The 23781-nt window shown below is 36.1% G+C and overlaps 1 protein-coding gene across 6 annotated transcripts in view; it reads left to right on the forward strand.

The window, feature by feature from the left end:
* Positions 1-23781, forward strand: part of USP15 (ubiquitin specific peptidase 15) — a 73735-nt gene that overhangs the window by 23448 nt on the left and 26506 nt on the right. For 2 of the 6 annotated variants that reach the window (XM_075728124.1, XM_075728143.1), the window contains exons 3-7: positions 829-959; positions 3422-3548; positions 8623-8768; positions 11277-11338; positions 21827-21910. In XM_075728124.1, coding sequence (XP_075584239.1) covers positions 829-959; positions 3422-3548; positions 8623-8768; positions 11277-11338; positions 21827-21910 — 550 coding nt within the window. Of the gene's footprint in view, positions 1-828; positions 960-3421; positions 3549-8622; positions 8769-11276; positions 11339-21826; positions 21911-22709; positions 22871-22909; positions 22976-23781 lie in introns of those variants that run through there. The other 4 variants (XR_012832048.1, XM_075728166.1, XM_075728132.1 and 1 more) reach the window with 4 other exon arrangements.

A 23781-nucleotide genomic window follows, 5' to 3' on the forward strand; every position in this document is an offset into this window, starting at 1 on the left:
CATTAAGTTTGTCATCCTGATTCATTCTCTGGAGATGAATGTGTGGGTGTCCCTGTTTGATCTCCCTCTGTACAGAGGGATGTTTGCTGGCCTGTAGCTGGGTACTACCAAATGGAAAGACAGCTGTCATAATTGTCTGAGGCTCACCGTGGCTCAGATCTGGAATCACTTCTTACACATATAGGATAGCTGCTATCTTACTACTGTAATAAGGATTGAACCAAAGCTAAAACCATGCTATTTCTGTAAAGAGGTTGCCAAGTTGTACTTCTTTCAAGTGCTGCATCTCATAGTCCTGTGAAGAATTTTGTAGGGACTATGTTTCCAGAGCACGTAGGATCCTTTAAGTAGGAGGGTTGTACCATGTTATTTTCCCACTCTGACATGGAGTGAATTACTTGGAACTTGGTCATGAATCTACTGTAACTACCCATTCCTGCATTTTCAGTGAAGGGTGCAACTGTAGCATGAAATGGAAGTATCCATGGTGATGTGGGAATATGTGCGAAGTTGGCGGAGAAATGGATTGGTTTCTCTGAAGGCTATGATGGTGTGTGATAACAAGCTAGGCGCTTATGATTGCATGAGGATATGGAGTTCTCACTTGGGTTCCTGAGTGCAGGAATACTACCTGTAATAGGTGTGCTATGCGTGAACTGGATAGCTTGCCTAAATAGTTTCAGAAGAGTTTTGCTTTGAACATCATAGTGCTGATAACATAACTATGACTCGGAAAATATTTTGTTTGCTATTTATATGAAAAACGTTATGTTAAAACCTCAAGTAACAGAATTACACTGTTCAAGTAAAAATATCTTTCTCTTATAGATGGTGATTCTCAGTCTCTCAAGGAACATCTCATTGATGAGCTGGACTACATCCTTTTGCCAACTGAAGGCTGGAATAGGCTAGTTAGCTGGTACACACTGATGGAAGGTCAAGAGCCAATAGCACGCAAGGTAATCTTAAATTACCTACTGGGATTAATATGATTCAGATATAGTCCTGCAAATATGCAGGAGTTGCACAGGAATTTATTAGAAGATTATAAGTCGTGGCCTATGATAATCATATAGACAACTCCTGCTTTAGTTGCTTTTAGATATCTAGTTTTTATTCACATTTTAGAGGCTTAAGTTTTTAATATTGAGAAAGGAGGATGCAAAGAATATAATACTTTTTTTTTTCTGAAAGTAAGCCCTCTAATATTTCAAGAACTTGCTTTAGAAGCTTGTAAGTCTATAATGCAAATGATTTTGTAATTAAGTATAAAACCCTAAAACTGTGTTGACTATATTAGTGAAAAGCCTAGCTCTAATAATGTTAATACTGGCAGAGTAATTGGTAGTTCCTTTTCTGATAAGCACAGTCTTCTGTGTTCAGCAGTTTGCTAAGGGAGTTTTTTCTTTAAGCAAAAAGCTTACCTCAACACAAGTAGTAGTCCGTGGTATGGTGGATACTGTGGCCCTCCGTCAGTATGAGATACTTAAAAATTAACATCTTTGAATGTGAATTTTTGTTTGCTCCAGCACATACCATCCTTATTAGTAAGGTGCTATAACAATTTACAGCTTATTGATCATACAGTCTTTTTTGTTTGTATTATTTCTTAAGATTTTTTAGGTTAGTGATTACAGTTGCATCCTCATGGGACTGAATTACTTAAGTTTTAAAATACATTTTGGTATGTTTGCCATTTCTAAATTGACCATTGGGCGTATTCTTTCAGTTACAGGGATCTTTATTTTAATTCCTGAAAAACTGCTGAAAGAATATTATGATTAGAATTTAGTTTGATATGACTTCTGGTATAATATAACTTTTTTTTCCTCCTATGACATGAGTATGGTCTAACTGCATACATGCTGGCCACTTACTTTGAAGTGCATTCCTCTCAAACAAATGGCAGATTTAGCTATAGAAGAAATTTTGTGTCTTCAAGATTCATTTGGTCAGCAATAGAAGTAGTTTGTTGGGTTTTTTTTTTTTTAACATTCTCTTTAATACAATGAAAGATATTTTTAAAGAGACATCCCTGGAATGTCTCTTTCTTTTTCTCTAGTCCTGTAAGAGCTGAAATCCATTAAAATGCCTCTACTTCTTTAAAGATGTATCTGTTATCAGCTTGTTACTGTTTTTGCTGAAGATGGATTTCAGCAAACTGAATGCTCTTCCATCATTGTGGTAAAGTAAACATTCTGTAATCTTTTCACTTTGGGGGGAAAATGGAAAGAGAGAGAAGGAAAATTAGAGTAACTTGTGTTCTACTTGGAAGGAACTAACTGGAAAAATACATGGAGTGAGTGGCCAGGTGAACTAGCATAGCTTCTTTATTTTCTGCCAATATGAACAGTAGTTATCCTCTGAGATGCATATTCCATTTCAGAATTTTTAGTGTCAGTTTTATTCTCAGAAATGCCTTAGCCATACTGTACAGTTTTGTTTACTGCAACTATTTTGTTGTTACTGTAGTAGCTGAAAACCCTACTAAGCTGCTCAAATTAAGATGCATTTTTGTTTAAATGTCGTGGTTGGCAGTCATTAAAGCTAAGGCAAACTACTGAACAGCAATGAAGTCATTCACTAATTTTTTTTTTCCTATGGTACATAAATACAAGTTATATTTGTACAGCAGATAGCAGATCTCTCCTAGCAATTAGCTGGTGGCTTTTTTTTTTTACCGTATTTGTTAGATGTATCACATATCAGGCCAATGGTTATTTTTGGAACAGTCTACATGACTAAGTACTGCAGTTACACTTTGGAAGATCAAAGGGAAAAACATTTAAGAGGTGACCCTGAATTATTTTTTTCTACATTTTACTTTTACAAAAAAAAATTCCTGTATACTTAAGTATTTTGTAATAGATGTTACAAAAATGAACATAAAATAAACAACTGTAATGAGTAGGTGAAATTTCAAATGAATGTATTAATTATCAGAATATAAGTGGAAAGTTTGTAGGTTTTGTTTAAAAATGTGATATCCAGATTTTATTAGTATGTATTCTGGTTTTGATAAGTGTTCTTTAACTGTGAAAACTAGTTCTTTATGTTTTGAGGAAGTAGCATACAATGAATGTATTTTGAAATGAAAATAACTTTTGGTGTTTTTTATCTTTTGATGAAGTATCTTATCTTTTGGTTAAGTGTGCCTATTTGTGATTTCCACTGTACTTAACAGTCTGAAACTCATGGTGGTGTTATACACAGGTAAGACATCATCATCATGGAAAAAAAATACTTTTTAGTTTACTGTATTTCTAAAAAGTTACAGGAGAATTTTAGTTCTAATTTTTGTCATTTATTAAGTGTCTTACATTCTCCGAACTTCAGTTTCTTGAAAAGTTCTCAAAAATATTTTGAAGTGTGTATATGAAAACATATTTGGACTGATACCTGATCCCAATCTGTTTTTCAGGTCGTTGAACAGGGTATGTTTGTAAAGCACTGCAAAGTAGAAGTATATCTAACAGAATTGAAGCTTTGTGAAAATGGAAATATGAACAATGTTGTCACACGACGATTTAGTAAAGCTGATACAATAGGTATGCACAACTTTTTAAAAATATATGATTGTTACTTGTTTAAATAGTACTTGGTAGCAAGTTCTCAATAAATAAGTCTCTAGGTAAAATGATAGATGGGTGTTGTAAGCATTAAAAAGGATGGGACTCATCTTGTTTAGGTCAAAATTGAAAGTTAAATTATTTGGAATATTTAGGATTTTTAATACAATTTTAAAAAAATAATTGTGCATTTTATTATCTAGACATCTGTGTTAACCCCAGAGGTTTGCGCTGTTCAGGAAGTGAACAGTGTGATGGTTTTCATTATCTTTATTGGATTCCATAGTACTTTTTCTTGGCTTATGGTGTATAAGAAATATATTTTTGTCATGTGTTTCCATTCATGTTTTTCATTAGCCAACACTTTTTAGTCATAAAGAGAAGGGTATATTACAAAACATGAGAATTAATTGAATTTATAAATTAATGGCTAAAGGTGACCTACAAAGGCAGTATTCTTTGGGTTGTGAAGTGGCAGGCCAGGCACAATCTTTTATTGTAACTGAGTCCTGTCTCAAACCTTTAACTTACCTTTATTTGTAGTTATTTTGCGTGCTCTTCAAGCATTGTGTCATTGTTTGAAAACATATTTTGATAACATATTTGTCTCTGAAAATAACAGAACATACGCAAAGATATAAACTCAATTTTTGGTGTATTTGTGCATGTGTGTCTGAGATAAGAGTCCTTCAATCAGCTGTATTTGTGCAGTTAGAATTGTAGTTTATGCCCTTGGCACTTTATGCCCTGTCATTACTCTTTGTTTGCATTCTTTGACAACAATGTAGTTTTTCTCAGGTTTTGCTTCTCTTTATATTATGGGTAGTGACTTACACTTGCTACCCTTTAATTCTTCGCAGATTGCTTGCTTTAAAAACAGAATCATTTTACTATGTTAAATTTTAGTCTTTAAGTTAAACACGTAGTCATCTGCTTGTATTAGAATAAACACTTAAAAATTATGAAGTTTGTCCTTGAAACAAGTCTCCAATGTTTTATGTTAATTGGACTTCTTGTGATCTGGTTTAACTTGGGAAGATGTATTTCATTATTCTCTAAGCAAACCCAGAAACTTAGAAAAAACAATTTAACATTATCCTTCCCTGAGGACCAAATACAAGCTATGTTGCAGCTATACTGAATTTAATTGTATCATTGGAATCATAGGTAATGGATGAATTTCTGATACTTTCTTTCTCTAGTCAGAGGCAGGGCATTTTGGAATGACTGTTACTTGGAGGTGTATCCATTTTTTCTTAGCAGAGAGAGAATTGGAATTACGACAAAATTGTCATAAAGGGTAATGAGAAACAGTCAGGCTCACTGGTAACCCCTTTCCAGACACTGGCCTTATTTGCTTTCCTGAGATGTGGATGACATGCTCTTGGAAGCCTTAAAAACATGCCCTTCCTGAAACTGAAGCTTCTTATGCAGAGCACCAAGCAGGGCCATCCTAGCCAGGACTTCCGAAAGAGTTTGTATCTTAGAAGAAGAGCTAGAAAAATTAAAACTACTTTTAAGAGTGAAAAAATAACTGATCCCTGAGGTTTTTCTCTTATCACCCATTAATAAGAAGGTGATTTTTCTTTTTTCCCCCCTGTCCTTACCTTAAATGTATTTAAGGTAGTTCTGGAATTCATCAAATATATAGCAGAGATGCTCATTATATCAATAAATAATATGCAAGCGGAATCTTACAGAATCTTGATGATTTTTCACCCTTCCTTGTATATGCCAGTATGGGATGCATTTCATTATAGTTGCAGAAGACTTGTAGTACAAAAGAGTCAATATCAGTGCCACTGAAGTGTGTGGACAGACATAAGGTACTAGGTCTTTTCAAGAAGTTTTAATTTTTGTACCCACCATTATTGATTATGTAATTTACTGCCCTCAAAAGATTAGTACAAGACCTTCCTTAATTCACATAAACAGAGAAAGTTTTGGAGCGTCTTAAATATTCTAAGCACAATATAATTTTCACCTACCAGTCTTCAAATGTGTGTTATTCCTGGAATACCTTTGCTTTTCCAATCAAATGGAAACAAGGCTAAGCTGTATGTGAATAAGTTAGTACAAGGTAGGAAAAAATAATTATAAAGGGCAGACCTAATAATGACAGTCATTTTCTTGGGGTGGTACCGGACAAATCTGTTGTGTTCTTTGGACCTTCTTGGGAATCTCCTACAATTGAGGACTCTCACCTTGGAGGCAGTGCCTGTTAACTTTGAGACTGATTGGCAACTAACTCTTTTTGAGGAAGTGGGAGTGATTTTTTAGTTCTAAAAAGAAAATGAGCTAGACAATAGATGTAGTTCAGGCAGCATTTCAGTCTAGTTATTGTTGCTGATCGTAGAGAGCATCAGGGCCTCTGAGTGAAAATGAGTTAATGATCCATTCAGGAGTCTTAATCATCTGAAAGTATGATAAAACTAAGTCATCAGCTAATGTATAGGCCTTTTCTACCTTTATTACAAACCACAAAATGACAGAAAGACTCTGTCATGCATGAATAGGAGTCAGATTGTGTCTGCAATGCCATAAAACAATTCCAAAACTGAGCTGATAAACTTTGTGGAAGATTACACCAGTGGCTCTGCATCTAATGGACTTTTGGACTTTTCCTAGCAAATTATCTTGGCAAATGGCTTTGATTCATCCTTCCCTTTAATTTGCTGCAGAATACAAGAATGTAAAACTTGCCACCCTTGAGGACAGTCTATTATGGGATCTGTGATTAGCCTTTCCCTTCTTTAGGAAGCTGGGATTACTGTTTCATAATACAGATAACATCTTACTACAGTTTCCTTTAGCCAGTATTTGTGATAGCACTAGCCTTTAGGAGCCAGGGTGTACTTGTATTAGGACCCACTGACGTTCTCCAGCATCTCATCAAGACTCTTCCGTGTAGTCTTGCAAAATAGTACTTAAATCATGCAGCCTTTTTGTTGGAGGAGCTATCTGATTTTTAACGATATAGGATATATCCTACATAGGATCCATAACCTTTAACTCTCAAATTGAACTATCTCAAGTTGTGGCTGTATAGCTGATAGAGTGAGAGGCACCTTTAAAGGGCAGCTCTTCCTGTCTCTTTTAGACATCGTCCTAGTACTAATCATCTCATATGTGGGATGAGTATAATACTACTAGAGGAGAACCCTGTACACAATATGCCTCAGACTATACCTCTTTGAATGTAATGTTTTCATTTATGGAATAAAACAGCCACTTTCACTTCAGATCATAAGCCAGCACTGCAGTGATGCTTGCTGGGGGGCAGAGGGAAGAATTACAAAGTGTGCATTGGTTACATTCATGGAAGTATGCAAAAGAACCTCAGTTTCACAGTATCAAAATTAGCAGAATAGTCAAGTGGAACATGCTCTTCCCAGAGTCTTGGACATAAAGTGTAGTCATCTGATAGGATTGGTGCTTCCTGTCTCATAACAGTTCTGTTAGTGAAACTGGAATATGTTAAAAATTAACATAATAAATGTTAGCTTAGTACTTGAAAAGAATATGAGCTGCAATGCTCAAATAATTAATTGTCATGGTGTTAATGGCATGATGAAAAATTATCTTTTGTAAATTCTTTTAGTGAAAGTCATTGATAAATCTGGATTTTTTTTTAAGATTGTTGCTGTCTAGTTTCATTCTTACATTCAAATACAGTTATTTGAAATAATTGTTTCAGAATTTATTCTGACAGTACATGATTTTTTTTAAAAAGGTCACAAGTCAAGTAACAGCCTATTGCCTTGTTTATAGCACCTACCTTGCCTACATATCATCTCTATTACGGAAACAGATGATCCAGTCTAACACTTGCTTTCATACTAAAATGTGTGTTAACTAGTATAGAAGGAAATTGTATTCAGTTGTCTACAATATCTACAAACATTATATTGGCCAGTTGTCATGCATTTCATAAGCCAATGGCTGGATTGTTAAAGGTACTTTTAAGCTTCAGGACTCATTTTGACTTTTTATATTTAACATAGCGGAAGAGAAAATAATAATCTCAAGTAAAAGGGAGCAAGGGGAATGTTAGGGGAGCTGACAGACTGGTGTTTTATCCTGAGACTTCGGGGGAATGTCTCTCAAACAGCTTACAGTGCCCATTTTTATAATTGTGTTTTCAGTGATCATCAGGAATAAACTGTACGTTTCTTGACTCCTGTTTTGGTTTCTGTGTTAGCTGTTATGAGACTTGGCTTCCATGGGGCTTTATGAGTGTACCAATTAAAAAGAAAAATCTTAAGTGAGGTTGCTGTGGTATAGCACTGTACATACTAGTTCAAATTAAAGAACTCTTTAATAAATTCTACTTTTGCGTAAGGAGAATTAACTTCTTAAATTTCAGTTGTAGACAATAGTTATACTAGCTAAAAAATATGTAACACTGATTATATTTGTGGCAGGCAGAGTAGGAGCTGGTAGACCTTTTTATGGTAAATCTTTCAGGGATGTAAAATCTTTCATCATCCTTTTAAAATAAATTTATGCATTTCAGTTTTACAGAGTAGTCTTTAATTTCTGTGAGTGTGTAAATTAAACTTTATGCATATATACTGTGGTTAGTGCTTATTGCACTGGAATATGGGTAGTAGAAGAGTGAAAACCAAGAAGGGTTTGATTTAGGGAGAGGAACAGAATGACTTGCACTCCCTGCACCTGGTTTTGCTGCCAGTCTTGCTTCTAATCATTCCCTACCCACCCACACTCCTGTGTTACCACAGTCTGAGAAATTAGTAGATGGGTACCTAGGTACCTCCTGTCATCTGTTATTTATCTACTTGTCTTTATTTGGTCTGCTTTGCTAAGAGATTCAGGAGGGAATAAAATAGTCCTTTGACTGTTTGCCTTTTAAAGGCAAGCGAACTAGCAACTTCCTGGTTGTCCTACAGCATGATGTAGTTGCACGGCTATTTCTACAGTTTCATTCATATTTTGAATATAAGAAAAGAGTAGGTGATTCTGATGCTTTATCTGGCCTTATACTGTTTATGTAGTGAAATGCCAAACTTGTGTTCTCTCCCTTTCAAAACAGATACAATTGAAAAAGAGATAAGAAAAATCTTCAATATTCCAGGTGAAAAAGAGACCAGATTGTGGAACAAATACATGAGTAATACTTTTGAACCTTTGAATAAACCAGACAGTACCATACAGGATGCTGGTTTATACCAGGGACAGGTACAGTGTAATCTTATTTCCTTTTTTTATATGTTTATTTTTTTGCTCATGAAAATGTAGCTATACCCAATGAATTCTCCTTCTTTTTAAATGAAAATTGCCTCCTAATAGATTGTGTTAGGGGTAGAGGATTTTATAAACAAATTCATCAAAGTAAAAGTAGTCTTTGAGTGTATTTTCAGGATTAAAGATGAGTTTAACTCTCCTGGTGAATTGAAAGTAAATGAATGTAACATTTCTGACTTGAATTTGGTAAAACCTGAAATAAAAAAATATTGCTAGGATTTGGGATATGTTCCTATAATTAAACTCAAAATTTGAAGAACTTTTTAGGTACTCTTAGAGTAATGTCTTCTACTCAAATTCCACTGTCCAGATTTCAGAAAGAAAATAAGAAAAAATGAAAATATTTCAGAGAAGAACTATAGAAACAAAAGAGCTTGAAAACCTGCTTCAGTGTGAGACTATGTCATCACTTTGAAGTCCCTTTATGGGAGGATTTCTTCTAAGACAATTTTTTTCCCTTTCCAGATAAATATAAAGAACAAGTATTGGATGTTAAAGCTACACAAATATAAATGTGAACTGATTGAACAATTTCATGGTTAAAATACCTTTCCAGATTATTGCATTGATTCTTTAGTCTTCAGATACAGTTGGATGTTTTTTCAACAGCTGTAGTTCCTGCTGTTGTGCTACAAATATGAATGGATGCGATTTGATGGCAGTAATTGTAGGCAAGGTTATATTGAAGTATTTCCTTTTGCCTTGAAATACTTGACTCTAACTTACTTACCAGCACTATTTATGCTGTGCTTCAGTTTTCTTTTGTGGCATGGAAGGTAAGTAATCAGTGCACTAAAATAACAGCTTGAACTATTGTGCCCTTTAGCTTTATGCTGCATGCACTTAAACCCTCACACAGGTAATTTTAACAATGCAGAGGTCCTGCTGGAAGAGCCCACATCTCCCATAAAAGATTTGCGTCACAGATGTAACTTGCAAATTGCCTCTATCCCAGTGAAACATTAACTGTGAAGCAAGCATGGTCTAATATAGCCATAAAAAGATCTCTAGGTGACATCTGTACTTTCAGCAAAACAAATATTGTTCAAAACCGAGTTTAACCATGGTTTTTGAAAATGCTAAATGTCATGGTAGACCATGTGTGTTTGGTCAGTTGCACTTGCTGACACACAAGGTTGTTATTTTTCTTGCTGAGCCTCCTAATCTAATAATAGTTATTCTGACTATTATAGTCTATCTAACCCAATAGTTATTTTTTTACGGCATAATTCTGAACTATGTATGTGATTGAGTAAATTAAAGTTTTGAATTTATCAGTTGGTTTCTGAAGTGAACCTTTAGGGGTTCCATTGAACTCTTCAGTCTAAATCTTCCTTTTATTTAATAGTCTCTCAGAGCCAATGGAAGGAAATACGGCAGAATCTGTCTTACAGCATTCATGACCAAAGATAGCAGACTACTCTTTTCCAGATAGAAAGCTGGTCATGATAGAAAGCTAGTTTTCAATGTCATGTCTCAGTGTATTCAGACTGATAATGTGGTTACATCTTCGAGTGGCAGCATGACTTACGTATAAGGTTTTGAGCATAAGTACATATGTGAATGTATGTCATTGTGTAGACACATACAGGCATAGCATGGCAGTTAATTAGCATCCTGAAGCATCAGTGTGCAGTTATGCAGAATTAGTTGCATTGGAAGTTAAGAGTTAGATTCAGCTTAAATATTGGAGTCTAGTTACCGTTTCAAATGATCTGGCTATCCCAGCTGTCAGTCCAGAAAGGCATGAGCTTTTTGTAGGTCCTGTGTCATATCTGCCAGCGTAGGGCAGATACCTCAAATACCAAAAGGCGTTTCAAATGGCACTTGATGCCTGTGTTTAGGACTGAGTGTTCTGTACTCCCTTTTGTACCAATAACAACTTGAATGAAATTAATTTCATTAGCCAACTGTCCCATTGGAAAATTAATACTGGATTAATACTTCTGCAAAAAATACAGGAGTAGCCAGACAGGTATGATTTTAAGGCTATCAAGGCAGAAAATAGTTTGGGTTTGTTTTTTTTTTTTTTTTCCTACTGATCTGTGTTGTGTGTGAGGCAAAATTCCTTCAGGAATATCCCTTTAACAGGGCTGTTGTATAGGCATGTGATTTCTATAGATTCATAGATGCTGTTTAGACATTGCAGGTCATCTTTTGACCTCTTTGAGAGGCAAGGTCTTGCCATTTTATCCATGGATTGTTGAGATACAGAAATACTAACTGGCTTGCCCAAGTTGCACAAATTAAGATGTGGGGAGAAAAAAGTAGAGCCAGAGGAAGGTGCAGTATAATTGAATGGAGTATTCTCAGGGAATAGTAACTTAAACATCAGTCTTTTCCATCTCAATCACGTGTCAGCAAATCTATTAAACAGGTTGGAACAGAAAGCAATCTATTGATATTTGTATTTCAGTTTTCTTATTACACTTTTTGTGGTAGGTACTGGTGATAGAACAGAAGAATGAGGATGGAACATGGCCAAGAGGTCCTTCAACCCCTAAGTAAGTTGTGAATTTAAGTCATGTTATTCACTATAGCTTAACTATTTTTACACGTTAGTTCGCTTAAAAAAAAAAAATTGTTTTGAAAGTGGCATTTTATTTTGAAAATGGGCCTTCAGATGTTTTAGCTGAAAATATGCCAAATAGTGTATTTGTTATAAGTGCTGCACATTGTAGAACGTGACATAATACTGGTGAATTCCTGCATATACGTGGCTTAATTTTGTTGATTTCAGCCAGTGATATGCATTATCCTGCTTAAAAATAGGAAAAAAGTCCATAGTAGAAAACTGTAAAACTTGGTTTATTTTATTTAGATATCTGTTTCAAAGCATAGTGTATCTGTTACGAGAATACAGATACATGTATTTTATCAGTATTTTTCTTATATGTAAAATGTTTTCATGGGTAGCTTGTCCTTTTATCTCCAGAGCACAGTATTTACACATAAACGTTATTTAAATTGCAGTCTACATTACCAGCATGTTGTTTTTCTTCTTTGTTGGGCTGTCATCAATTAACAGAGTATGATGTTCTTTTTTTCTGTTCTTCCTGCTGCCATTATCAACAGCACCTTGATAATGGCAAGTGAGTAGAAAGACTTGAGTGTGTTTTTTCTCATTTAGATGGATAATTTTTTTTAATATTGTTTCCAGAATCTGAATCATGTTCTGTTGGTTCTGAAGAACGGTCAGGACTAGTTCCTAGTAAACTAACACAATCTCAGCCTTACAAAGAGGCTTAACTGTTTTTTCTGTTTGTTGGCTGGTTCTTGAGCATATCTTTCACAAAAAGTTCTTTTAAGTTCCTCTTACTGCTTTTGATATTCTGCATTCGTGTAATTGAAGTTCACTTTGGTTTAAAACATTTTTATAGTATCATTGTTTATCATTTGAAGGACAGAGATTCTTTATCTTTGGTGCTTTATCTCAAGCACTTTTATTAGGACCACTAGCTTTTATTAAGTTGTTTAATGAAGTCTGGGTTCAATTGAGGCTTAGTATGAACAGTATAATCTTGCTTAGCAAGATGTTATGACACAAAGAATCGAGGATGTAGAGCAGCAGAAAGAATGGGATGCAAAATACTTGAAGTTTAACCTCTGACCTCAAAAAACATCTAGTAGAAATGTAAATTCTGAGTCAAATTTTAGGTGTAGATTTTGAAGGTTAAAAGAATTTTGTCATGGATTATTTTGGAAGTCTTGGTAGGAAGATATTCTTGATGATGGTACCTGCTTTTATTCTGCCAAATTTCCATTCTACTTTATGGAAAGCCTTCAGGAGCAGTATATAAATTAAAGAATATCTCCTGGAAAATGTTTGATCTGGGGACAAGTAAAATGGTAATACTGGTGTCAGAGGAAGCTATAAGTAAATCAGCAAATGAGGATAAATAGTTTTACTGTGAAGCTGGGGTATGTTTTTGAGGTCTGGCAGCTATCAGAAAGATTAATTGAAATTTGGTATTCAAATGCATTGTAATAGTGGAAGGTTTGCAAAATTTAGTGTATTCAAATAGAAACTGTCAACAAGCAGTAATGGGCACAGGTTTTTACATCTGTTTAAAACTTTATGAAAAATCTAATAAATGTTTAAAGGGGTAGAAATATTAAACATTTGCTTTTGAGTATTCTGTGCGAGATTCATTAGTAGTATTAGTTTGTCATAACAAAAAGGATACATCCAGATACCTTCCTACAGTCCTGTCATTGGTCACACACTGGTCTCACACCGGTTCCTGCTGAGACTACCGCTTTGTAAGGCTTGTTTTAGAAGAGTACAAATTGTAAACATAAATTCTGAGGCCAGGGAATAAAATGCCGTATTTAGAAAGGTCAAAATATAGAATATGGGAAAGTATGAAAGATTTATAATGCTTGAAAAGGGCAGGATCATTTCAGAATATCAGCTAAGCTTTTCACAGAATCACAGAATAGTTGAGGTTGGAAGGCAGCTCTGGAGACTGTCTAGTCCAACCCACCTGCTCAAAGAAGGGTAACCTAGAGCAGGTTGCTTGGGACCATGTCCAGTCAGGTTTTGAGCATCTCCAAGGATGGAGGCTCCACAGCCTCCCTGGAACACCTATTCCACTGTTTGATAACCCTCACTGTAAAACAAAATTTTTTATATTTACACGGAATTGCCTGTGCTTCAGTTTGTGCCCATTGCCTCTCCTCCTTCCAGTGGGCACCACCAAGAAGAGTTTGGCTCAGTTTTCTTTACCCTCCCCCAGCAGGTATTACTACACATTGACAAAATTGCTCTGGAGTCTTCTCTTCTCCAGGCTGAACAGTCCCAGCTCTCTCAGCCTCTCCACGTAGGTCAGATGCTGCAATGCCTTGACCGCCTTTGTGGCCTCTCACTGGACTTGCTCCAGTATATCCCTGTCCCTGCGGTACTGGGGAGCCCAGAAGTGAACCCAGCACTCTGGGGGTGTCTCGCCAGTGCTGAGTGGAGGGGAGGGATCACCTCTCAGCCTGCTGGCAATACTCTTCTCAGTGCAGCCCAGGAGGCTGTTGGCTGCCGTGGCCACAAGGACACACTGCTGGCTCATGTTCAGCTTTTTGTCCAGCAGGGCCCCAGGTGCTTCTCTGCGAAGCTGCTTTCCATCCAGTTGCCTGTTCCAACCACCACCCCACCCCCAGTTTGTGCTACTGGTGCCTGGGGTTATTCTTCCGCAGGTGCAGGCCTCTGCATTTCCTTTGATTGAACTTCATTAGGTTCCTGTCTGCCCATTTCTCCAGCCTGCCAAGATCTGTCTGAATGGCAGCACAACCTATGTTGTGACAGTTGTAAATGAGAGATGGTAAGATGTTCTGCACTTTTTCCCTTCCTCTTTCTTGTTAGCAGAAGCATAACCGTAATCTTTGTATTTGATTGCTGCTTCTGGCAATTTTTCTTTCTTCCTGCTGGAGGTGTTGAATGTTGGCAGTTTTTTATGAGAAACATGTTAAAGGTGTGAGCATCTTTTTCTACTGCAAGAAAAGAACATATTTACTTTGAAAGGGACCTCAGCTCAGTATAGGAAGGAACACTTTCGAAAATGATAATTCTGTTTCTCTTAAAAGTGTAATGAATTGGTACAAGTGAAAAGATCAATTATCATCATAATTGTCTCTTCTTCTGAAGAAACTAGGAAGAAGTTATTTCAAGTTTCAGATCCTTTTTATGTAGGAACAGAGACCTGCTGGGCAACTTAGAATTTCAGCTCTGTGTCCAAGCCTGTCAGTGTTTGGATTTCTTTTATGTGTACTGTTCTTCTAACTTCTGAATTTACTTAATTTTGGAAGTAATTGCAACATCCTCTATAAAAACCTCTACTAAGGTTTAATGATATCTGCTATTGTCTTGTATTTTAATGCTGCTTAAAAAGTTTGTGGGTTGGGTTTGGTTTTTGGTTTGTGGTGGGGTTTGTTGTCTGGAAGTATCTGAATGTGGTGTACATTCTTAAAATGTGCACAGGGTCAGTCAGGCTCAGGAATAGCTGGATTTTTTGCTGAGAGGTTCTGTTTTTTATCAGCCGTTTATATCAGCTACTGGGATGTTTGTTGCTCAGGGAGCTTGGCTTCTGTGAAACTTTGTCTAGGGAGCTCATAGTGACTTCTCCTGGAATGTGTTTACTCTCATCTGCTCCCAAAATAGGTATTACTCGGCATTAATGGGCAGTTCTGCAGAAAACTTTGTTATACTAACTTTTCTGTGAATAATTGTCTCCTCAGTGTCATACATGTGACAAACTCATCCAAACCTGGAGATCCCAGTTGCTTTGGTAGCTTAGTTGCTGCTGATCACAGTCCTTGAATGAAGACTTGTGATCTGTGTGCAGACAATATTTTTTTTTTTCATATCTGTATCCTTCTGTGGGAGATAATTCCACAGGCAGAAAAACAACCAACCAACCAACCCTATTTGAACGGTTTATTATCATCAAGAGGATGTTTTAAACTAAGATATAAAAAGAAATCCAAGGTTGTAGTTAAGTAACTAAAGCAATTGTACTGCAAAATCAAATTAGCTGTGTTCAGGAAAAACTGTACAACAATTAAAACCTTCTATGTAATCTGTGATTATAAAACTTGAGACAAGGACAAGGAAGGAGCTTAAGTTTTGAAGTTCCATGTATTACCAAATGAATAACAAGGACAAGGTTTCTATTAGTTTTGTCTTAAGAAGTTGTTACCTGTTTATGTGCAAATATAAAGACAAGTTAGATAATCATACAAAGAAGATATTAAGTAGAAACTTATTTCCTTCTAATTTTAGAGTATTGTTTGCTGTTTTCTTAGAAGACTGAATACATCAACAGATTGAATACTCGTTTATCATATTCTTAAAAAATGCCTACTATATGGTAAAAAACTTAGAATTTTTAATCTATCAATATACATCTGTGTGTATAATAAAAGTAACAGGTTTAGTTCTGATCCATTGTTTTTTTAAACTTCACTGTGGAATATATCATCCTGATCAAATAGCTGGCTACTTTGCATAATTTACAGATAGTTTGCTGTTAATTTTAACAATTTTTGCATGTAAAAGGAATACATTGATTTTTTTTTTTGACTGTACAAAAATTTGAGATTGTACACATTCATAGTTTTTTCTCCTTGTAATAATGAATGTTTTCTTACAATGTTTGTCACATGGAAGGTTTTTTCAGAATTTTTTTTTTCTGGTTCAAAACTGTATGCCTTTTTATCTTGGAAAAGGTCTAAAGGCTCTTACTTGATTCTTTTGTGTTTCTGAGCTGGACCCCATAATGTTTTTAAAGAAAAAAAAAATTGAATAAAAGATGCTTAGCTATCCTTTTTGAAATAATTTAATGCTTGTGTATCCAAGTTTTTTTGGAAAAAATATCCATGAGTCTTCAAAAGAAAAACTGGTTTTGTCTGTTGAAATGAAAGTTATCATCTCTAATGAAGAGATTTAAAATCTGGGTTTTTTTCCCTGAAGCAGTTGATGTGCAGACAGGTGCGCCTTTCTACTGACTGTGCTGCAGGAAACATAATTGTGGAGAACAGAGCTAACTGGGGACTTACTCTGTCTTAAATTGTAAAAGCAAGAGCTGTCAGAGCTTTTCTGCCAGTCAGGAGCTGGACTGCAGTTTGCTGATGCCTAATAACTTGTTAGACTATGGTAATGGTGTGTCTGAGCCCCTGTGGGTAAACATCAAACATTGGTAATGTACAACAGACATTTTCAAGTTAGTTTAACAAACATGTTCATTAATATCAGTTAATGCAGGGTTGAGAAAGTTTAACAAATGTATGCCCTGAACATTAAAAATTTTTTTGATTACCGAATGCTAAAATATCAACCTTTCATGCACAACCCCCAAAGAAGTATGATTAGCTGAATTAGTTGTTTTTTTGTAAGAAGAGAATAGTCTAAACTGAAGTAGGTTAAACATACTAAAGTTTGCTTTAAAATACTAAATTGTATGTTAGCCTGATTATAACCACACCTTCACAGAATCAGAGTCCTTGAGGATGGAAGGACCTCTTGAGATAATCTCATCCAGTCCCCCTACTCAAAGCAGGGGCAGCTGGAGCAGGTTGCCCAGGACCATGTTCCAGGCACATTTTGAGTATCTCCAGGGATGTAGACTGCATAGCCACTTTGGTCAACCTGTTCCAGTTTTGGACCACCCTCACTGTAAAAGTGACAGTTTATCACTTCTTTTTTTTTGGGGGCGTGGGGAGGTGGTGAACATCATCTTGTGTTCAGATGGAATTTCATTTCTTTCAGTTTATACCCATGTCCTTTGGTCCCTTCAGTGGCCACCATGGAGAAGGGTCTTGCTCCATCTTCTTCGTTCCCTCCCACTAGGTATTTATACACATTGATACATCACTCTGGAGCCTTCTCTTCTCCAGGCTGAACAGTCCCAGCTCTCTCAGCCTCTCCACATAGGTCAGGTGCTGCAAACCCTTGATTGAGACCTTTGTGGCCTCTCACTGGACTTAGTCCAGTATATCCCTGTCTCTGTGGTACTGGGGAGCCCAGAAGTGAACTCAGCACTCTGGGGGTGTCTCGCTAGTGCTGAGTGGAGTGGAAGGATCACCTCCCTTGACCTGCTGGCAGTGCTTTTCCCAATGCAGCCCACAAAGTTGTTGGCCCAAGGACACATTGCTGGCTCATGTTCAGCTTTTTGTCCAGCAGGACCTGCTCCCCTCCCACACCCCAGTTTGTACTACTGGTGCCTAGGGTTATTCTTCCCCAGGTGCAGGCCTTTGCATTTCCTTCGATTGAACTTCATGAGGTTCCTGTTTGCCCCTTTCTCCAGCCTGTCAAGGTCCATCTGAATGGCAGCACACCCATCTGGTGTATCAGCCCCTCCTTCTAATTTTGTGTCGTCTCTAATCTCGCTGATGGTGCACTCTGTCCTGATGTTCTGGTCGTTAATAAAGGTGTTAGAGAGTATAGGACCTAGTATTAACCCCTGGAGTATAGCACTAGTGACTGGCCTCCAACTGGACTTTGTGCCACTAGTCAGAATCATCTTGGCCCAACCATGCTCCTGGTTTTCAGTCCATTTCACTGTACACTTATGTGACCCATGCTTCATCTGCTTGTCTATGAGAATGTTACAGGAGACGGTGTCAAAAGGCTTAATAAAGTTCAGATAAACAACATCCATTGCTCCCCCCTCATTTGCCAAGCTAGTAATCTCATCATAGAAGGCTATCAGGCTGATTAAGTAACATTTCCATTTCATAAATCCATGCTGACTGGTCCTCGTCACCTTCTTGTCCTTCATATATCTGGTAGTAGTTTCCAGGATTAGTTGTTCCATCACCTTCTGTGGGATTGAGATGAGGCAGACTAGCCTGTAGTTCCCCAGATCTTCTCTCTGGCCCTCTTGAAGGTATGAGTGCCATTTGCTCTCTTGCAGTCTTCAGGAACCTGTCCCAATAGCCAGGACCTTTCAAAAATAAACAAGAGTGCCATCGCAGAAACATCAACCAGCTCCCTCAGCAGTTGATGCATCCAATCAGGCCCCATGGTCTTACGCACTCCGGTGTGTTTAGGTGCTCCCTAACCTGATTTTCTTCAACTGAGAGTAAGCCAGCCTTGCTCCAGATTTTGGTTTCTGGGGTGTGGGATTCCTGAAAACTGGTCTTACTGGTAAAGGCTGATACAAAGAAAGCATTGAGTACTCAGACTTTTCTGTGTCCTTTGTCACCAGGGCCCCTGCCCCATGTAGCAGTGGCCCATGTTTTCCCTAGTCTTTCTTTTGCTGTTTGCGTACTTGTAGAATGTTTCTTGTTGCCCTTCACATCACTTGCCAGATTTAACACCAGGTAGGCTTTGGCTTTCATGACCTCATCCCTGCTTAATTGCACAGTATCTCTATGTTCCTCCTGGGTTATCTGCCCCTGCTTTCACTCAGACACTTTCTCTTCATGACTAAGTTGGGTCAGGAGCTTGCTGTTCATCCATGCAGGGCTTCCTGCTGCCTTTGCTTGATTTTCTACTTGTCAGGATGGACCATTCTTGAGCTTAGAGGAGATGGTCCTTGAGTATCAACCAGCTCTCTTGGGCCCCTCTTCTCTCCAGGGCTGTATGCCATGGGACTCTTCTAAGCAGATGCCTGAAAAGGCTAAAGTCTGCTCTCCAGAAGTCCAGGGTTGTGTTACTGCTTTCTGCCCTGCTCTCTCAGGATCCTGAATTTCATGATCTTATGGTCATGGCAGCCAAGGCCCCAACCTTCACATCCCCAACTAGTTCCTCCTTGTTTCTAAGTATTGGATCCAGCCAAGCACCTCTCCTTGTTGGCTCCTCAATCACCTGTGTCAGGAAATTGTCATCAATGCTCTCCAGAACCTTCCTGGATTGCTTGTGCTGTGCTGTGTTGTCGCACCAGCAGGTATCACAATGGTTAAAGTTCCCCATAAGGGCTAGGGCCTGTGAATGTTAGGCTTCTTCCAGTTGTCTGAAGAAGCCTTGCCTGTTTTTTTTGTTGTGGGGTTGTTGGTTTTTTTTTTGGTTTTTTTTTTTTCAATCCTGATCCAGGCAATCTGTAGCAGATGCCCACAGATTGTTGGAGGAGAAGAGTTGTTCTGGTTGCAGTTGTTTTTTCTGATGTCCATATTTATGTCCCTACTGTGGATCGCTATGGGAGTTAAAGTATAAAGCAATTTAACTGTAGGGTTAATGAAGTGTGTAGGGAAGTCAGTATCTAGTGTGAGTTATCATCTGTTTAGGCATAGGACTACACTAAAGTTTGTTTTTTAACCTGTCTTTTGCTGGACTGTTAAAATGCTAACCTATAATAAATAATTTTGTGGGTTTTGTTTGTTAGATCATAAAAAGTTGCCTTTCAAAGTTGTCTGTTACGTAGTTCCTGATGTTTTTCCAGCTATGCTGAGAATTGGTTTACTCTTCTCCTACATGTGAGAAACAAAACCATTCACTGATTATTGGGTTTTTTACAACCAGAGTTTAAAATTGGTTATTTTTGTCAAGCAAGTAACTGTATTCTTTGGACATCTTTCTGTGGTGCTTTAATACCACAGTAACATAATACATACTGAAGTTAGTATACTACTAAAAGGATATATACTTTCTCTTAGAACCTTGCATTTAAAGCATAATCGAGTTTTTGTTGCACATTTGATTACTCATTTTGTCTTAGGAGATTCCTAAGTCATTGCAGTTGTTTTACAACTGGTTTTGGTCATTCTTTTTGTACAATTTTAAAGGCAGAACTGAAGTATGGCAATACATTCAGCATTAGCACTTACTGTCTTTTCAGGATTTTTTATTATCCTTGTTTTGATCTTATTTTTTTGTTTTAAATGGTGGAGATGGGGTCTGCCAATGTTGTTCTGTGAAGGAATTCCGTTCTTCTCTGTACACAGGATTTAGCAATGTAAGCAGCCGTAAGGAAACAGAAAGGCTGCACACCTCAGAGTAGTAGGAATCTCTTAATGTTTTACCTGTTATTATCACTTTGATAGCAAATGCTATCAAAGAGTAGAACTAGTGATTGCCATCTTCTCTAAGAAACAAATTAACTTATTTCTAGTTTTCAGTGGAAACCAGACCTTTATTTATGTAGCTTGTTCTGGTTTCTTTTAATTTTTTTAGACAACAATTACATATTGTGTTTTGAAATTTAAAACTGTATTGCATTTGAATTTGGTTTAAATTATGTAAGAGCTTCAAATTTGTTTTGAAAAGTTCAATTTCAGTTGAAAATTACTCAGTTCATAGCTTCTAAAATAATTACATGTATGAATGTGCATATTTTAACTTTTGTCTTGAATTTAAGTAGGGTTGAACTGACTTCAATTTTTTATCTTTCTGGTGGACACAGTCTGTGTAGTTTACTACTTTGAAGATAACGTACAAAGAGGATTTAGATTAATAAAGGAAATCTACAGGAAAGCTTTATGAATGTTGGTCAGAATACTTTAAAAATTAAATAACATTTTCTTCACATGGTAATATAGCTTTTCTTTTGGAAAAGGTTTATTAATAAAAAGTTGAAAATAAATGTGAAAATATACTCAGGAAAATTCCCTGTGTAAAAATGTGTATCTCCTTGCAGAGTTTAGTTCTTGAAAGGTACTTAAAAAAATGCCGAGCATGCAGAATTTCTTCTCTTAATATTGTGACATGTATTTCAAAGCTTTCCAATGACAGCTGGAGCTTTTTGCAAACCAGATGGAATTGCAAAGGGCCCACAAAAACATGGAGGTGTCTAAATTCTTTTGAGTATTCAGAGCCTTTTCCTTTGAGTATTCAGAGCCTTTTCCATGGTTATCTGTACTATTTGATCAGAAAAAGAAAAATACACTGCAAGATAGTTGTATAGTGTATTTAATTGTTATGTTCAGAGGGTCTTTGTGGTTAAAATGATCAGTATTCTTATATTTAAAAATATTCTTAAACAATGAGCATGAGTGATAATGGTATTAGTTTTGGCAAGAAAGGCTTTTAAAAGTTATTTGGTATTGTGCGTAATATCCTGGAATTTTTTTTAACAATATTAACAAGACAGTTTTAATTAAATGGTTTCATGCTGCTATTAAACTAACCTTGAAGTATGTATTTTAATTGTTTTTGTATCTTGTCTCAACATCCATTTATGGTTAAATGAAAAATTCATAAAATTTCCATGTAAGAAACTTTACATTCTAGGTTTTAGAATGTCAAAATATCTATAGTCATACTATGAACTGAAAACAATTTCTTTTTAGCACAGTGGCCAGTAATTTTTTTGTTTGTTTGCTTGCTTTTTTAATAGCTCTGTTTCTTCAACATGATATCAAAGTTTAAAGTACTGTGAAGCATTTCATGTTTTAAAAGATGGATTCTGAGGGCTGCATGTCCTGGGTATTTTTAGTGCTTTGCCCACTTCTAAAAAAATATTTCTTTTCCATGCTTGTTTGTATGCATTGTTCTTTTGTTAACGTTCTTTTATAGTTTTTAATATCTCAGCATTTTTATCTAATTTACCATTTTCATGTTTTTAAAGGTCCCCAGGTGCATCCAATTTTTCAACTTTACCAAAGATCTCTCCATCTCTATCAAATAATTATAACAACATGAACAACAGAAAGTAAGCAATATACCTTAAAACATTATTTAGTTTAATTGCCCCGGTGTGTGACATAAACAAATTTTGATGTTTTATAACTCCTAGCTTAAGGATTTTGATTTGTTTTGCAATATTTGGATTGTGAATTGTTACTGGTCACTATTTCATAGTGTAGGTATTGTGAAGCATGATATCAGGAAATGAAACACAGTTAAAGATGTTTGGTAACTCTTAGTTCTCAGTAGAATAGACACTAAAAAGAACGTTGAGCTTTGTAAGAAAATATATAAAGACTTCATTTAGAGTTTATCATGCTAAAAATACATTGTTGTTACTATCCTGCCTGAATTTAGATGGATAACAAAAAAAGTATAAACTACTTACTTTTATGGCGGCCAGGTTTTCCCTTACTTATTGATGCTAAGGTATGATAGCAGCATATGTGATATCACACATTGCTTTGAGACCACTACAGCTGAATTGGTTTAGCTACAATGGTTGTCATAGTGATTATAGCCATTGATTAATTATCAGCAACTTAACTTCTGTGTCTTAGTGCTAGAAGATTTGAGAGATCAGTCTGATAGGTGTGCTTGAATATTACAATGAGCAGAGGCTTAGTAAAAGAGGCTTCTTACTCATAAGGGTTTTCTCCTTAATATTCCAAATCAGAAGTTTAATAAAGAATGTGATAAAACTCTAAAAGAAGAGCTTTCGTATTCCAGTGGCCAACTTTGTGTGTAATCTTTTTTTTTTGTTGTACACAACTGTAAAAAAGTTGGTGAATATAGAAAAACATGGAATTATTTCACTTTAACAGATAATGGAGCATCTTTCAAATGCTTGAAACCAGAGAGCACTCATCTTTAATGCAAGCTGGGGGAAATTGAAGAGGCTTATTCTTACAATTCATTCAAATTTAAAATATTTTTCCAAACATGCATTTTGTGATCAAACATGAAGATGTTAAATATTAAAAAGGTGACATAAATATTAAATATCTTATACAATATCTTCCAGTTAAATACTGCATTTATCAGAAGTGATTTTTCCTAAGGGGTGGTGTCACTTGTGCTTCTACCAATTGTGAGTAGCCCCAACTGTCACTGTTAAACAGTTGAAATCCATGTATTTAACTGCAGTCTATTGTACTCTGTGTGTGAATGTGTAGTAAATAAAAAAGTATATTGTATCTATGATTGTGTGAAAAATTACTTGACCAGAGCTGAGCCTCCAGCTGAGAACTAATCTCTCCTTCCCCCATTGCTTATGCAAAAGACAGTTGTAATGCCAAAACCAAAGCTTAACAGTTACTTTTTCCTAGACAGCCACCATATTAAATGAAGCCAGCAAGGCTTTCTTCTTTTTTTTACTTTTTTCCTCCTCCTTTTTTTTTTTTCTTTTTTTTAATGTTAGCATCTCCCTAGTGATGCTGTAGTTATTTTTAGGAAGCACTTATGAAACCTGTTGCCAGTTCTTGCAGCTTTTAAAGACATTTTCTTAATTTGCTTTAGCTGATTTTGGTTTTATTTCTTCATTTATTTTGGAGCCAAAATGGGAGCTTTTAGAACTTAAGGTAAAATTCTGGGGTTGTTTTTTCTTTATTTTTTTAATTTGAGGATTTTCAATAGAAATATGTGTTTAAAAGGAAGTGATATAAAATTTAGATTTTATAAGGAATTAGTCCTTTGAACTGATTTAACTATAACTTAAAGATTTGTAAATCAGATAGTACGTACATGTTCTCTGTAGTGTTATGAAATAGCGGCCATTTTTCTCTTGTAGCTCAAAACACTGTATATCTGGATGTTATGTAAGGCAGGTAGTCAGTGCAGAAGTATATGGTTTTCCTTACAATGCAATAATCCATTTATGGTGAGTTTAAAATAAAT

This window comes from Pelecanus crispus, chromosome 1 (genome assembly GCF_030463565.1).
Source record: "Pelecanus crispus isolate bPelCri1 chromosome 1, bPelCri1.pri, whole genome shotgun sequence".
Lineage (NCBI taxonomy): Eukaryota > Metazoa > Chordata > Aves > Pelecaniformes > Pelecanidae > Pelecanus > Pelecanus crispus.